Source organism: Gymnoscopelus braueri, assembly GCF_963280865.1.
Source record: "Gymnoscopelus braueri genome assembly, chromosome: 6".
NCBI lineage: Eukaryota > Metazoa > Chordata > Actinopteri > Myctophiformes > Myctophidae > Gymnoscopelus > Gymnoscopelus braueri.
In genome coordinates, this window is record NC_137607.1 from 43,171,574 (window position 1) to 43,185,495 (window position 13,922).

The 13,922-nt window shown below is 45.2% G+C and overlaps 1 protein-coding gene across 3 annotated transcripts in view; it reads right to left on the minus strand.

Moving 5' to 3' along the window:
* abca7 (ATP-binding cassette, sub-family A (ABC1), member 7) overlaps nt 1–13,922 on the minus strand; it is a 55,556-nt gene that overhangs the window by 28,221 nt on the left and 13,413 nt on the right. For all 3 annotated transcript variants that reach the window (XM_080431835.1, XM_080431834.1, XM_080431836.1), the window contains 16 exons: nt 13,554–13,751; nt 13,136–13,228; nt 12,266–12,503; nt 11,556–11,695; nt 10,529–10,645; nt 9,899–10,096; nt 8,288–8,493; nt 7,699–7,875; nt 7,065–7,287; nt 6,194–6,415; nt 5,440–5,644; nt 3,600–3,713; nt 2,174–2,345; nt 1,584–1,721; nt 789–928; nt 322–459 (listed from right to left, as the gene is read on the minus strand). In XM_080431835.1, the coding sequence (XP_080287961.1) occupies nt 322–459; nt 789–928; nt 1,584–1,721; nt 2,174–2,345; nt 3,600–3,713; nt 5,440–5,644; nt 6,194–6,415; nt 7,065–7,287; nt 7,699–7,875; nt 8,288–8,493; nt 9,899–10,096; nt 10,529–10,645; nt 11,556–11,695; nt 12,266–12,503; nt 13,136–13,228; nt 13,554–13,751 (2,719 nt within the window). The remainder of the gene's footprint in view (nt 1–321; nt 460–788; nt 929–1,583; nt 1,722–2,173; nt 2,346–3,599; nt 3,714–5,439; nt 5,645–6,193; nt 6,416–7,064; nt 7,288–7,698; nt 7,876–8,287; nt 8,494–9,898; nt 10,097–10,528; nt 10,646–11,555; nt 11,696–12,265; nt 12,504–13,135; nt 13,229–13,553; nt 13,752–13,922) is intronic.

A 13,922-nucleotide genomic window follows, 5' to 3' on the forward strand; every position in this document is an offset into this window, starting at 1 on the left:
GTAGTGCGAAAGCAATCATTGCTATAGTGTTTGTTTAGTAACCGTGTTCTCCCCGTCTCTCCAGCTCTTTGATTGAACAGAAAATGTATTTTGGCGCGTGCGTGCCTTAAAGGTCCATTTGGTTCCATTAGTAAACTCTCAAGAGTTATGGGGGTCTGTGGCCTTAATCATTAAGGCCACAATTATGCATTAAGGCTTAATGCATACCAAACTGGAGGTCCTGGAAATTTAAAACGTTTGAGAACCACTACATTATGTCACTCTGGATAAGAAGACAGACAGTGACACTTGTGTCTTTACAGCAGCTAAGTTGATGAGTACCTTTTCGGTACTTGAGCAGCAGGTCCCAGATGCCCCGGCGGGAGTACGGGTCAACTCCGGCTGTGGGCTCATCCAGAACCACCACTTTAGAGCCTCCTACGAACGCTATGGCTACTGACAACTTCCTCTGCATTCCACCTGAGAGAGAGAGAGAGAGAGAGAGAGAGAGAGAGAGAGAGAGAGAGAGAGAGAGAGAGAGAGAGAGAGAGAGAGAGAGAGAGAAACCAGTTAATACAAAAATGATAACAAAGAATTCACAAATGACTGTATTATGTTGTGGGGAGGTGGTCCTGTGGATTGTTCAAAATATCGTTGCTGTCGGGCAGAAACCTCTTATCTCCATATTTAGTTTGTTCGTAAATGAATGCTCTATCGTTCATCAACGATATGCTAGTTGTCCAGAGCTCACTGCTGTAACATGTAGTGTGGTCCAGCCTGGTCCAGGTGGTATAGCACAGTGTGAGTACCTGAGAGGTTCTTGGTCTGTTCGTGCCGCTTGTGCAGCAGATCCACATCCCGCAGCAGTGTGTCCATCTCGCCCATCACCTCGGGCCCGGACAGGCCCTTCAGCCGACCGTAGAACCACACATGCTCCTCCACTGTCAGACTGAGAGAAATAAACCCAGAGTCTCATTTATTAACCACTTAAACCCCAGCATCCGTATTCTGCATGGGGAACACCTTTGCAGAAAATAGCAGATGTACAAGCTTACAACCCGTTGCGTTATAAACTTGTTAATCTGCAATTTTCAGCGAAGGTACAGTATACACTAGTATAGAGCCCTGAGGGACTCCGCTCAACAACATATGGGGTTTTTAAGTGCGGAAAACACCAGTGGTGGAATGTAATGAAGTACATTTACCCAAGTACTGTACTGTAATTGAGTATTTCCTGTTTTTTAATGCTTCTACCCTACTACACGTCTACCCCACAACATTTATACACTGTCAGAGTTACAAATGGATAAATTAATACTGAGAATTGTACTGTGTGTGTATGTATGTATGTATGTTAGAAAGAGAGATAAAAGGGAGAGAGAGGATACATTTTGTTTTCCGTTAGAGCAGTGGTTCTTAAAGTGAGATCCAGGGACTCAGGGTTCCTTGATGGGGTTCTAAATTGACCCATACAAGTCTGTAACTCTGACAGTGTACAAATCAGGTCCATTTGGTTCCATTTGTATACTGTCATGGTTAAGGGGGGTCCTTGTAATGTAAAAGTTTGAGAAACACTGCGTTAGAGGACACAGTGCAGAGCTTACATGTCAAAGAGGACATTGTGCTGTGGACAGACACCCAGGGTCCTGCGTATGATGTCCATGTTCATGTTGTTACGGATGTCCAGCCCTTTGATGTACACCGTCCCCGAGGTGGGAGGGAACAGGCCGGTCAAGATGGACCTGACAAACAATTCAAAAGAGCTTTATTGGCATGAGAAAACATACGTTTACATTGCCAAAGCAAGAGTCAAAACATAATAAAAACAATTTAAGAAAGAAATGGGGAAAGCAAGCAACAGTTGGAGGGGGTACAGCATTGTGGCATTGGACATTGGGAAATTTTGGTCTTGTAAACAAAGATTGCACAGGGCAGATATGACAAATAACTTAAATATAATGTACAAAGAAGTGACTGACATAATCATTTACTAACTTTATACTCAATTTCATTTTTAAATAGCGGAAAGAGCCGATCTACAAGCTCACAATGCACTGCAACATGTCGTCTATTTTCGCAGAATGTTCGCCCGCTAGGGTTCATGTGTTTAAAGGGTTGTTAGAGATGTAATAAACATGATCATTTGTGAGGTAAGAAGAAGACGTGGTGCAGTCCACGGCTCCACGCTCCTTACATGGTGGTGGTCTTTCCGGCTCCGTTGTGTCCCAGGAACGAGGTGATCTGTCCCTCGTAGAACTTGAGGTTGAGGTGGTTGACGGCCAGCTTGGCTCCATGTTTGTAGATCTTCACCAGGTCACAGATGGCCACGCCCAGGACCTGGTGAGCGGGCTCCGCTTCAATGCGGTCTGTCACACACAGAGAGCACAGAGGAATGAGGTCTGTCACACACAGAGAGCACAGAGGAATGAGGTCTGGAGCACACAGAGAGCACAGAGGAATGAGGTCTGGAGCACACAGAGAGCACAGAGGAATGAGGTCTGTCACACACAGAGAACACAGAGGAATGAGGTCTGTCACACACAGAGAGCACAGAGGAATGAGGTCTGTCACACACAGAGAGCACAGAGGAATGAGGTCTGTCACACACAGAGAGCACAGAGGAATGAGGTCTGGAGCACACAGAGAGCACAGAGGAATGAGGTCTGTCACACACAGAGAGCACAGAGGAATGAGGTCTGTCACACACAGAGAGCACAGAGGAATGAGGTCTGTCACACACAGAGAGCACAGAGGAATGAGGTCTGTCACACACAGAGAGCACAGAGGAATGAGGTCTGTCACACACAGAGAGCACAGAGGAATGAGGTCTGGAGCACACAGAGAGCACAGAGGAATGAGGTCTGTCACACACAGAGAGCACAGAGGAATGAGGTCTGGAGCACACAGAGAGCACAGAGGAATGAGGTCTGGAGCACACGGCTGAGGTTGTGATGGGACAGATCTAAATATCACAGTTGAACTTGTTTTGTTTTGTTTAGTTTTTAACCCATTTAGACCTGAGGCCGATTCTACAAATGTCTTCTAAATCCTGAGTTTTCTGAAAAACGTAAGTTGCTATATCAGTGGTGCTCAAACTTTTTCATGTCAAGGACCCCCAAAATGTATTTGGCCGCCGACCCCCATATCAAAATATTTATATTCAAAGATTTGCACACATGTAAAAAAAAAAATAATAATGGCTAAAGTGGTTAAAATCTAAAATGGCAGATGCTTTTCCTGTCTTAATGGGTTAAAACATCAGGTTTTTAAGGTTGGGAGTGTAACGGATTAAACAATCCAATGCAAAAACAATAGAAGAGGGAGACCACTGTATAATGCAAAAATAGTGCTAATGCCTTCAAACAGTTTTGAGTGATAACTCTCAGTCAGCATTGCTGACGAGTTGCTGAGCAGTCTTCAGGTTTTGAGCCAATCGTCTGTTCATTTGAGCAATGCGTCGCTTTATCGCCGTGTAATATTTGCGTACTTTGTGGGTGCACTCATGAAACAAACACCAGTTCAAATATATATATTTTCGGGGCAAATTAATCACATGAAAACAATGCCTCATTGTGTTGGGTGGATGCAGGGGGGTGTTGTATGGGTGCAGGGGGTTTTACCTTCATTTTGTTGTGTGGGTGCAGGGGGGATGGGCATGCCAACCTCCAGTGGAATTCCTCCCCAGTAGTTTAGCTGGAACACAAAGTACCAAGGCCTGGGAATCCCATACTCCCCTGGCGGGCGCACACACACACACACACACACGCACACACGCACACGCACACGCACACACACACACACACACACACACACACACACACACACACACACACGTTACTTTAATGTATGAACATGACTATTACCTGTTTTGTTACACATACGCATGTTGAATACTGTCTAGAGCAGTGGCTCCCAAACGATTTAGCTCGAGACCCGAAAAATAAATTTGATGTCTCCCTGGGACACAAATTAGTGAAAATAGCAGATCTACAAGCTCACAACGTGTTGCTAGCTTGTAGATCGGCTATTTGCACTTCTTCTTAAAAGTTACATTTGCAGAATATTTATTTTAATTTAAATTTTATTCATTAAATTATTTTGTAAAATATTTGAATTGAATCGTTTTTTAGAAAAATATTTTATTTTCTATTTTTTTAAAGTCTTTTGAAATAACAATAATATAACAATAACTAGAAAATGTGCTCCTCGGAGAACAGGTCTCCGCCAGTACTGTTCCTGATTAATCCTGTCTTACCTATTTATATCACATATTGTCACGTGTCACTTGACCAATGTTAGCTTGGCTGATGGAAGCTCACTTAAAAAAATATAAATGATTTTTTGAAGTGCGTCACCTATTTATAGGTTTCTATGTCATCATGCGTCTCGCTAGCCAATCAGAGCATTGGTGACAACAATATTGTCACGTGTCACACGAAGCTTGACCAATGTTAGCTTGGCTGAGACGGGGGGACACACGGAAGGACAAGAACGAAAACATACTCTCCACCTCTGGCGGAGACAACAATAATTGTGGTCCACGACCCATACATGGGTCCCTACCTACTGTTTGGGAAACAGTGGGTAGCGTTCAGGACAACCCCGCTTTTCAGTCGGAGTGGTCAGTGTGTGCTCTGAATGCTCAGGATTTTCAAACGGCAACGCTCCGACCGCTTTGAATTTCCGAACGACCAGAGAGCACCTGGGGTGGGGTGTGCTCCAGCGTCTCTCAGCGCACACTTCCACCCCTGGTGTCGTGTGTGCATGGGTTGTTCTCATAAACAAACAAGCAAGCACGCACGTCCACTCTAAAGTGTGTGCCAGGTGCAGGACAGAAGTCAAACTATAAAAGAAAAATAGAGTCCGCACACTGGATCATGCTCCAAAGGTTTATCATCATTGTACCGTACGATGGTAAACCTTTGGAGTTTTGAGCCCACATGGCTCTTCCTCAGAGCCCAAGTGGCTCACCTGAGGAACGATGGTGGAAGAAAAACCTTTGGAGCATAATCCAATGTGCGGACTCTATTTTTCATGCATGGATGAAAGCAAAATAAAATCCCCCCATACACACACACTAGCACTGTTTCCTAAACAATTAACACAAATATGTATTGCAAAGTTATGATGTTTTAGTAATATTGTTCCTGCTGTTCTACATACTGCCAACCAGGTGAAGAAATCACAGATTGAGGTTTAACATTTGCTTCTATATGAAATATCCCAGACTATTAAGATTTTATGGAAGATGCTTCTGAACACGTTCCCCGTTTGACCACTTCAAATGCTCTAATCTTAAAATAACCAATCTACAAGCTCTCGATGCGTCACAGAGCTTGTAGATTGGCTATTTTTGCTGCACAGCATTGCTTCCATAGAAGACATGCTGACTTCTATTGACTGAAATCAGTCATTGTCGACTGAGAACTTTAATCCATGTTCATGTGTTGTTGTTCTCACCAGGGAACACGGCCTCGATGTACCAGGCGGCCAGGGCGTAGATGAGAGCGTCCACGTACAGCATCATGATGGAGGTGGTGAAGTTGTAGGAGTCTCCCTCTATGGGACTGGAGTTGAGGTTGGACCACTGGATGCCCACTCCCTGCTCCTCGTACTGGGAGAAGTACTCACAGCCGAACCCAAAGGCCACCGGGGACAGGAAACTCTGGTGCACAAACAAACATGACAGGAAACAAATATATAAAGGCAGCTTAACCACTTAATTAACCCTATGTTGACCCCCGGAGTCCCTCAGGGCTCTATACTAGTGTCTTTCCTGTTTTTTGCTCTACATTAAATATCTTCGCAGGAAAATAGCAGATCTACAAGCTTACGATGCGTCCGGTGCAACGCATTGTGAGCTTGTAGATCTGCTATTTTCCCGGCGAAAGCTTTCCCCTCAATACGGATGTTGGGGTTTAAGTGGTTAAAGCACTATTCATGTTATCTGTACAGTTGCAAATGTAAAAATAATTATAATAATAATAATAATAGTAATAAAAAAAAAAAAAAAAGCTTTTCAAAAGGCACTATTTCTAAATCACTATTTTAGTTTTTATAGTATAGTTTGTTGATAACTTTTTTTCCAGTATTAAAAAGGTCTTAAGTCATTAAATTGTCACTTTACTGTCATCTGGGGACCCCCCCAAAATCATGTGGGGACCCACAGGTTGAGAACCACTGCTCTATGTGTGTGTGCTGCGGTGGTACTGACAGCTAGAACACGGTGTGCGGTGGTCAGGCGGTCCCTCCAGGCCACACACAGCACGTAGGGCAGGTAGAGGCTGAAGTAGATGAGGCCGCCGCAGGCAGCAGCCAGGTTGGCCTTGGAGAAGAAGGTACTGATGAGGAAACACTGCATGATGGTGGCTGTGGCGAACGCAGTCAGGAAGAAGAAGACCACGGTCGGGTCGCTGTACGGCAGGATGTCACCCCACTGCGCACACGCACGCACACACACACACACACACACACACACACACACACACACACACACACACACACACACACACACACACACACACACACACACACACACACACACACACACACACACACACACACACACACACACACACACACACACACACACACACACACACACACACACACACACACACAGAGGGAGGAGAGCGGTGCGGATGAGAGGTAATATCTACTATGCCTATTGCCTAATTAAGAAAATATTAGGGCTCTAATTATTGATTATTTTCTTACTGTGTAGCTATTATTCTACTGATTTATTTTTCGATTAATCAAGTGTATTTTTTTTGATGATAAAAACATATATATCAATGCAGGAAAAAAATCCAATCGATTTCTTATAATCAACGAAATCGATTAGTCTGATTAAAAAGGGACTTTTGAAACTGAAGAAGATCCGAAAAGGATTGAAACATCGCAATGTAAAGTGAGTTCCGAATGGATCGAAACATTCTTGGAGAAATGTAAGTTTTGTACGGAGTGAATTGCGACTCGCGAGCCTTCCTTTCACGATGTCAAAAGGTAGCACAAAAGGACAAACAACATCGCGAAGAGCCCAGTGGAGGGGCTGGGGGGGGTCTATGGTTTCTATGTCCACTTGCCTTGAGCATCGCGATGAGGAGCGCAGCTGAGGCGAGGAAGGGCACCACACTGCTGATGAACCAGCTGAGCCACAGCGTTCCCGTGCCCAGTCCCATGATCCTCATGGTCTCCTTCAGACGGGCCTCCTTCTCGTACACCACGCCCTTGATGATCATGGCCACTGAGTAGATCCACGCCAGCGTCATGAAGAGAGGCAACGAGCGGTTCAGCACACGCAGGAAGCTGGAGAGACGAGATGGGGGACACAGAGCTTGTAGATCAGCTATTTTCATTGAAAGTTCGCCGCCTTTTCGAGCGTCTATACGAAAAACAATCGGCCCGCGTTCGGGGGAGGGAAGCCGGGCGGGGAGGGTGGTATTTGTCACTGCATGAATTCCTACGGGCTGGGGCGGCACCTGACAGCAGGAAGTGTTGGGGCGGGAGGAGTAGTCCTCCCGGTGGGGGCTCCTCATTGGCAGGTGAGTCAGTAGGATACAACACACAAATGTGTGTGGGGAGGAATTAATTGGCTAAATTGGGGAGAAAAGGGGGTAAAAAGCATTTAAAAAAAGAGTTCGGCCTAGAAAGAGCACACTAGTGTATCTCTAAAAAAGAGCCATAGTCATAAGATCAGGTGAGACGTTTTGAACTCACACGTCGTCCACGTAGCAGGGGTAGGGCATCTGTTGGACGTAGATGCCGGTGGTTTGCTTCACGCCGCTCAGCACGCGGGCCACGGCGCGCTCCACCAGGTCCTGAACGTAAACGAACCCTCCCCAAATGTAACGCATGTCACTGAACGGATCCGCCGCCGGGCCTGGGTCCCAGAACCTGAAGCAAGGACGCAAGGAGAGGAGTGAAGGAGAGGAGAAAAGAAGGGAGATAGAGTGAGGAATGAGCTAATTCTAAACATCATAATGAGTAAGCAGGAAGTAACTAAATGCTGCAGCATGCTACTAAACAAAGCCAATATTTTTGGCTTGGGCATGGCTTCTCGAACCGACAAAAGTTTGGCAAGGATGAAAGTCATTTTACACTCACTGCAGCTCCACTCTGGGTTCTGAGTGTTAGACCCGCCTACTCTATACACTGCTGGAATAGTGATTTTAGAATGGATCTTCACTATTTGTTCAAAGTGGACATAGTGTGTGCAATCAAATTGCCACCTGGTTGTGTTTGCAGTCCGTCAGAGAAGGAGGTTTGCACCTCCTAACCTTTTCAGACAACCTTTCTTCCATCTCACCTGTCTTTGATCTTGTTGGTGCGGGTGACATCGTCGATGTCCATGCGGATCTTGTAGGTGACGTGGGGGGGCAGGGTGGGGCTAGAGGCGTTGGGCAGCATGAAGACCACGCCCGCCCAAAACTGTCTGTCCTCCAATAGGTCCATGGCCCTGTTGATCATCTGCCCCTCAGTCTCCACCCCCTCCAGCTTGTTTATGGAGAAACACTGAGAGAGAGAGCAAGAGAGAGAGAGAGAGAGAGAGAGAGAGAGAGAGAGAGAGAGAGAGAGAGAGAGAGAGAGAGAGAGAGAGAGAGAGAGAGAGAGAGCAAGAGAGCAAGAGAGCGAGAGAGTGAGAGAGCGAGAGAGAGAGGTGGGGGAGGGGGGGGGGGGGGGTGTTACAATATGCAATCTGTATGATATGACATTATGATAGAAAATGAAAATATGACATAAACCTTGTATCTCCAATATTTCAACCTTTTATGTTTTTTCATAAATTAATACCCTACTTCATCATACAAGAGTCGCTCAAAAGTAGTACAATTAGCTCACAATGCACCACGTTGGGAGATCGTCTATTTTCACTATTTTAAAATGTTTTTTTTAAAAATAATAATACAAAAGGAACAGTTTTGGACATACACGTTTTCAACCGACAACAACAAATTGCTTGTATGAATTCAGGACAGAATGTGAATAGTAATCTGCTCCTCTAAAGATAAAAAAATAATTACCAGATATATCTATTTTATTACAGTGGGACAAATGAAGCATGGCCATGGGACAAATGAAGCATGACAAATGAAGCACGCCTCAGCTGTAATCAGCTGTCAGTCAGCAATCAGCCACGCTGTCCTACTCTCCAATCACAGCTCTGCTGGTCGTTACCAATGTAACCCCAGTGCCCCAGCGTCCACCTTTTGTTCAGAGTCCGGCATAGGCTCAAATACTATCGTGATTTTATGTCTGCTGACTCAAGTCAATCTGTCAAGGCCCGCTCTTGTATACCGGGGGGTTTGCTTAGCGTTTCCTGATTTTGCTTAGCATGCTTCTTAACTAAATTTAGAGCGGAGCTATAGACCGCCGAAGTCTGACGTCATTTACACATCCTTTGTTTGTCTACCTGGTTCGCAGTTTTCCACCCCCGTTCTGAATCCCATAGACGTATTTAATATCGCGTCAAATAAGAACTGTGTTCCAAAAATAAACAAATGACCACGGCGGGTTGACTCTTATGGATATGAAGCATCAACTGACGGTGAGAAAACGCTAATGTTACTTCCGCCAAATTAGTTACATTTTCGCCAGAAACAGACTGTATCAAATATAAGTGACTGACTATCATAAACTATACAGAACCTCCTCCCTGACAATAACGCCGACACGCGGTGTTTATTTTTGGACCACAATTCTTATATGAGACGATTCTAAGATGACCCAATGTTATTCTCCATAGAGAAATTACTTCCGCAAACCTGGGGATGAACGAGTGACGTCAGGACTTCGGTGCTCTATTAACGCCAAGTTTAACTGTATTCCATTTGTTGCAATAAATGTTTAAATCTACTTTGACGTGAGTGTTCCTGACTGAACCTGGGATGAAACAGAGTAAGTACAAAGCCATTAAAACCTGGGTGATTTGTGCGAGCGTGCTGATGGTGTGGTTGAGGTCGTTGTAAACATCCAGCCAGGTAGGGGGAGCTCCGGGCTTCCTGGGGGCGTCGGGGGAGGGCGTGGACAGGAAACGGGCGATACGTGAGGCCGTCCAGGAAGTGTTCTCCAACCGCAGGTTGACCAACACTGCCACCTCCGGTCTCCTCAACAAGTCCTGTTACACACACACACACACACACGTTGTTCACACATCAACAGATACTAGGCCAGGGCGATATGGACACAATCAAATACCATGATATATTTCTGACCAAACACCTCAATATCAATTATTTTGACTATAATATTTTCAATTTAGGCATTTAGCAGATGCTCTTAATCCAGAGTGATTTACAGTAAGCAAGGTAAACACGAGGTAATATCTATAGTATTATCGGCCCCAAACTCTGGATGTGAGGGCCGCGTTGTGGCCCGAACGTCTTGTACTTAAAAGAAAGCTGACCTACAAGCTCACAACGTGTTGCGATGGGAAGAGCATTGAAACATGGTGTGAGGTTGTAGATTGGTTGTAGATCGGTTGTATTTTTAAAAATAATTTGGGGGTCCCTGAAATGAAAAGGTTTGAGAACCTGCTTTACAGTCTCACCCGTAAGAGCTGGATCTCCACGCTGGTCTCCATGTAGGTTTTGATGCGAGGTGCCACCTCCATCCAGGCTTCGTTCAGCTCCAGCAGGATCTGCAGGTCCTGGAATGTCTGGTTCACCTATAGCACCACAGAGGAAGAGGACAGTTAGCTCGAAGGATAAAGCCTGAATCAAGCTTAGTCACACACCGCCGTTTCTTGGCAAAAATAGCCGACATAGAAGCTCACAATGCTTTTATGTCGGCTATTTTCGGTGCGTGGCGCGGTTGTGCGACAAAGCATGAATTAAGGCTTTATATTGCCTCAATTGACCTTTCGCAAAACCCTGCCCCAAAAAGTCAGTGTCCAATCCTACCCTAATAGCAACCTGGTTGCTACTTGATCAAAATCTAAATGGATTTTAGGATGAGTTTAAGCGGTTTCACATTATTCAATTATTGTTGTGTCCCCTTCCTTGTTCATTTGAACGTTCTGAATATATTCATCCACTACATATTGCAAGTGGATGCAAGTTGATCCCCTTTGCTTCGATCTGGAGGATATCGCAGCGGTATTACTCCAAAAAGAATCACATACTGTACAGTGTACACTGACCGGTAATGTGCAAATTACCGGTCAATAACTAATGATAATTAGTAACAGTAACTAATGATAATGATAATGAATTTGATTTGTATAGCACTTTTCAAAACAAAGTTACAAAGTGCTGTACAGAGAAAAGTTAAAAACAACAATAGTAACAACTTTAAAATTAGAACATTCACATGCAGAACGGTTAAGAAAAACACTTAGAGATAGGGATCGGTTTTCAAAAGCGACTTAAACAATGTCGCTAGCCGAAGCTCCTCAGGCAGTACGTTCTGCAGCCTATACGTGCACGGCAGACAGCAAAAGCCTGATCTCCCCGGGTAAATGAGGCAGGTTTTGGTGACAACCAGGTGGGCCCCATCTGAGCATCTAAGGCTGCGCGCAGGCTTATAAGGATGGGTGGGTGGGGCTTTAGCATTAGAGCGTTTTCAAAGTGTAGTACCTCCTTCATGACCTCCTGCACTGCAGGCGTGTCCGGGGTGTAGAGCAGCTTTCCGATGAACAGAGGCTTGATGCCGCGCCACACGATGCGAGACAGAGGGTTGGACTCCAGACCCTGGATCAGGCTTTTACAGAACGGAGCTAGGACAGAGGAAGGAGGTAGAGAAAGAGACAGGAAAGGAACGAGGGAGGAATCGTGAAGAGGAAAAAAAAAGTTACATGAAAATATTTCTCAGTACTGTGGTATAGTGCTTTAAAATACTCTTAATTTGCATGAGGTCAAACTGCCAGCTCACACAGCTTGTGAATTTCACCTTTCTTTTAATTAAGAAACGTTGTGAAAAAGAGTATTGTTATTTATTTATGTCCAATTCAAAGTGTCCCAGTGACCCAGTGTCACTTTCAGTGATGGCTTGCTCTAATTAGCTTTCGCCTGTGCGTGCATGCGTGTGTGTGCTTGTCTGTCTATCTGTCCACAGCTAACCTCACATACTACTGTACAAGGCCGGGCTTAGTAATATTCTGAAAGATGCTTTTTGAGGACAGTTTTGTAGCTAATGTTTTATGCTAATGTTAACTCTCAGCGGGAAATTATTGAAAACACATTCCCTAACCCACTTTAGCCCTATATACTTTGCTGTATAAATAACAGTTGTTTGCCTAGAATTGCGTGCAAATTGACATTGAAAATGGTTAATGGAAGTGTCTCACTGGTGGTGTTGTCTTCATCCCGGTCCGTGTCCTCCGTGCCGTTCTTCCCCAGGAAAGACTTGATGTCGTTGTCCTCGTACCAGTTGAGTGACGGGATGCGCTCGCCTCCCACCTCCGGGTGACCGCACACGATCCTGGAGAACGCTCTGAAGCTCTCCCTGGGCAGGGACGAGCGGTTCTCTGGGGAGAGCAGGGACAGCTCCTTACTCAGCTCTGTAAAGCTGGACAGAGAGGAGAACTGTGGAGGAGGAGAGGAGAGGAGAGGAGAGGAGAGGAGAGGAGAGGAGAGGAGAGGAGAGGAGAGGAGAGGAGAGGAGAGGAGAGGAGAGGAGAGGAGAGGAGAGGAGAGGAGAGGAGAAACAACAGGAGAAAATTAAAAGAATGTCTTGTTCTTCCAGCTTAACACATTAAAACGGTGTCATTTTAGATTGAGCTATTAAAAAAATCGTTATTCAAAAATAGCAGATATACACGCTCATAATTTTGGGGGTCCTTGACATGAAAAAGTTTGACCACCACTGATACAGCAACATACGTTTTTTTCAGAAAACTATTTAGAAGACACAGGCCTCAGGTCTTGATGGGTTAATAAATAACAATTATCATGCAGCAATTGAACCTGTGACATATTTGTTACAGTCCTATGTGAGGTCACACTACTGCTGTCATCATCAAAAGATTCAAACACGTGTGTGTGTGTGTGTGGGTGTGTGTGTGTGTGTGTGTGTGTGTGTGTGTGTGTGTGTGTGTGTGTGTGTGTGTGTGTGTGTGTGTGTGTGTGTGTGTGTGTGTGTGTGTGTGTGTGTGTGTGTGTGTGTGTGTGTGTGTGTGTGTGTGTGTGTGTGTGTGTGTGTGTGTGTGTGTTCTTACGTCCTCCATCACGGCAGCCATCTCCTGGGACACGGAGGTCACAGCCTGGCTGATGACCCGCAGGTTTCCCGCATTGGACATCAGCCGCTCTCTCTTAAGAGGAGGAGGAGGAGGAGGGGCAGTGTTCATTTTGACAACAAATTTTGATTTAGTTTCAGTCATAGTCTTTTGAATAAAATTCCATATTTTATATATTTTAGTCATCTGAAATGTTATAGTCAAAACCTACGGTTGATTTAGTCTATTAAAATGTATTTTGGCATCGTAATGTCTGTTTTACAAGCTCACAACACGCTTGCGGCGTGTTGTGGTTTCAGAGCATTTGTAGCGCTTTGTGAGTGGGCAAACACATGTCCTTGACATGAAAAAGGTTGAGAACCACTGCTCTCTACAGCATCGCGGTGCCACTTGTCATTACCGTGATGAACTTGGTGAAGTCGAGCTGGGAGAGGAACAGCCTCTCTGCCTGCTGCAGGGTGTCAGCAGGAAGGTCACACAGCTGCCTCTGCAGCTCAGACATGGCCTGGTCTCCAGCCTCCACGCTGAGGTACTGAGCCAGCAGGCTGCCGTTACACACCAGCTCCTTCAGCGGCACCCTGGCTCCCAGCGTCACCACCTGCACAGCAGGACATCACAATCACAAGCATTCTTGGAATGATTTGCAGAGGGTTCTGAACCTATCTGAGCTGATCACTGGGAATTTAAATCTATTTCAAAGGATAGGGATACTAGTACTATTAACAAATGTGATCGCTTTTACATTTGTGTCAACTGCCGCACCTGAAGT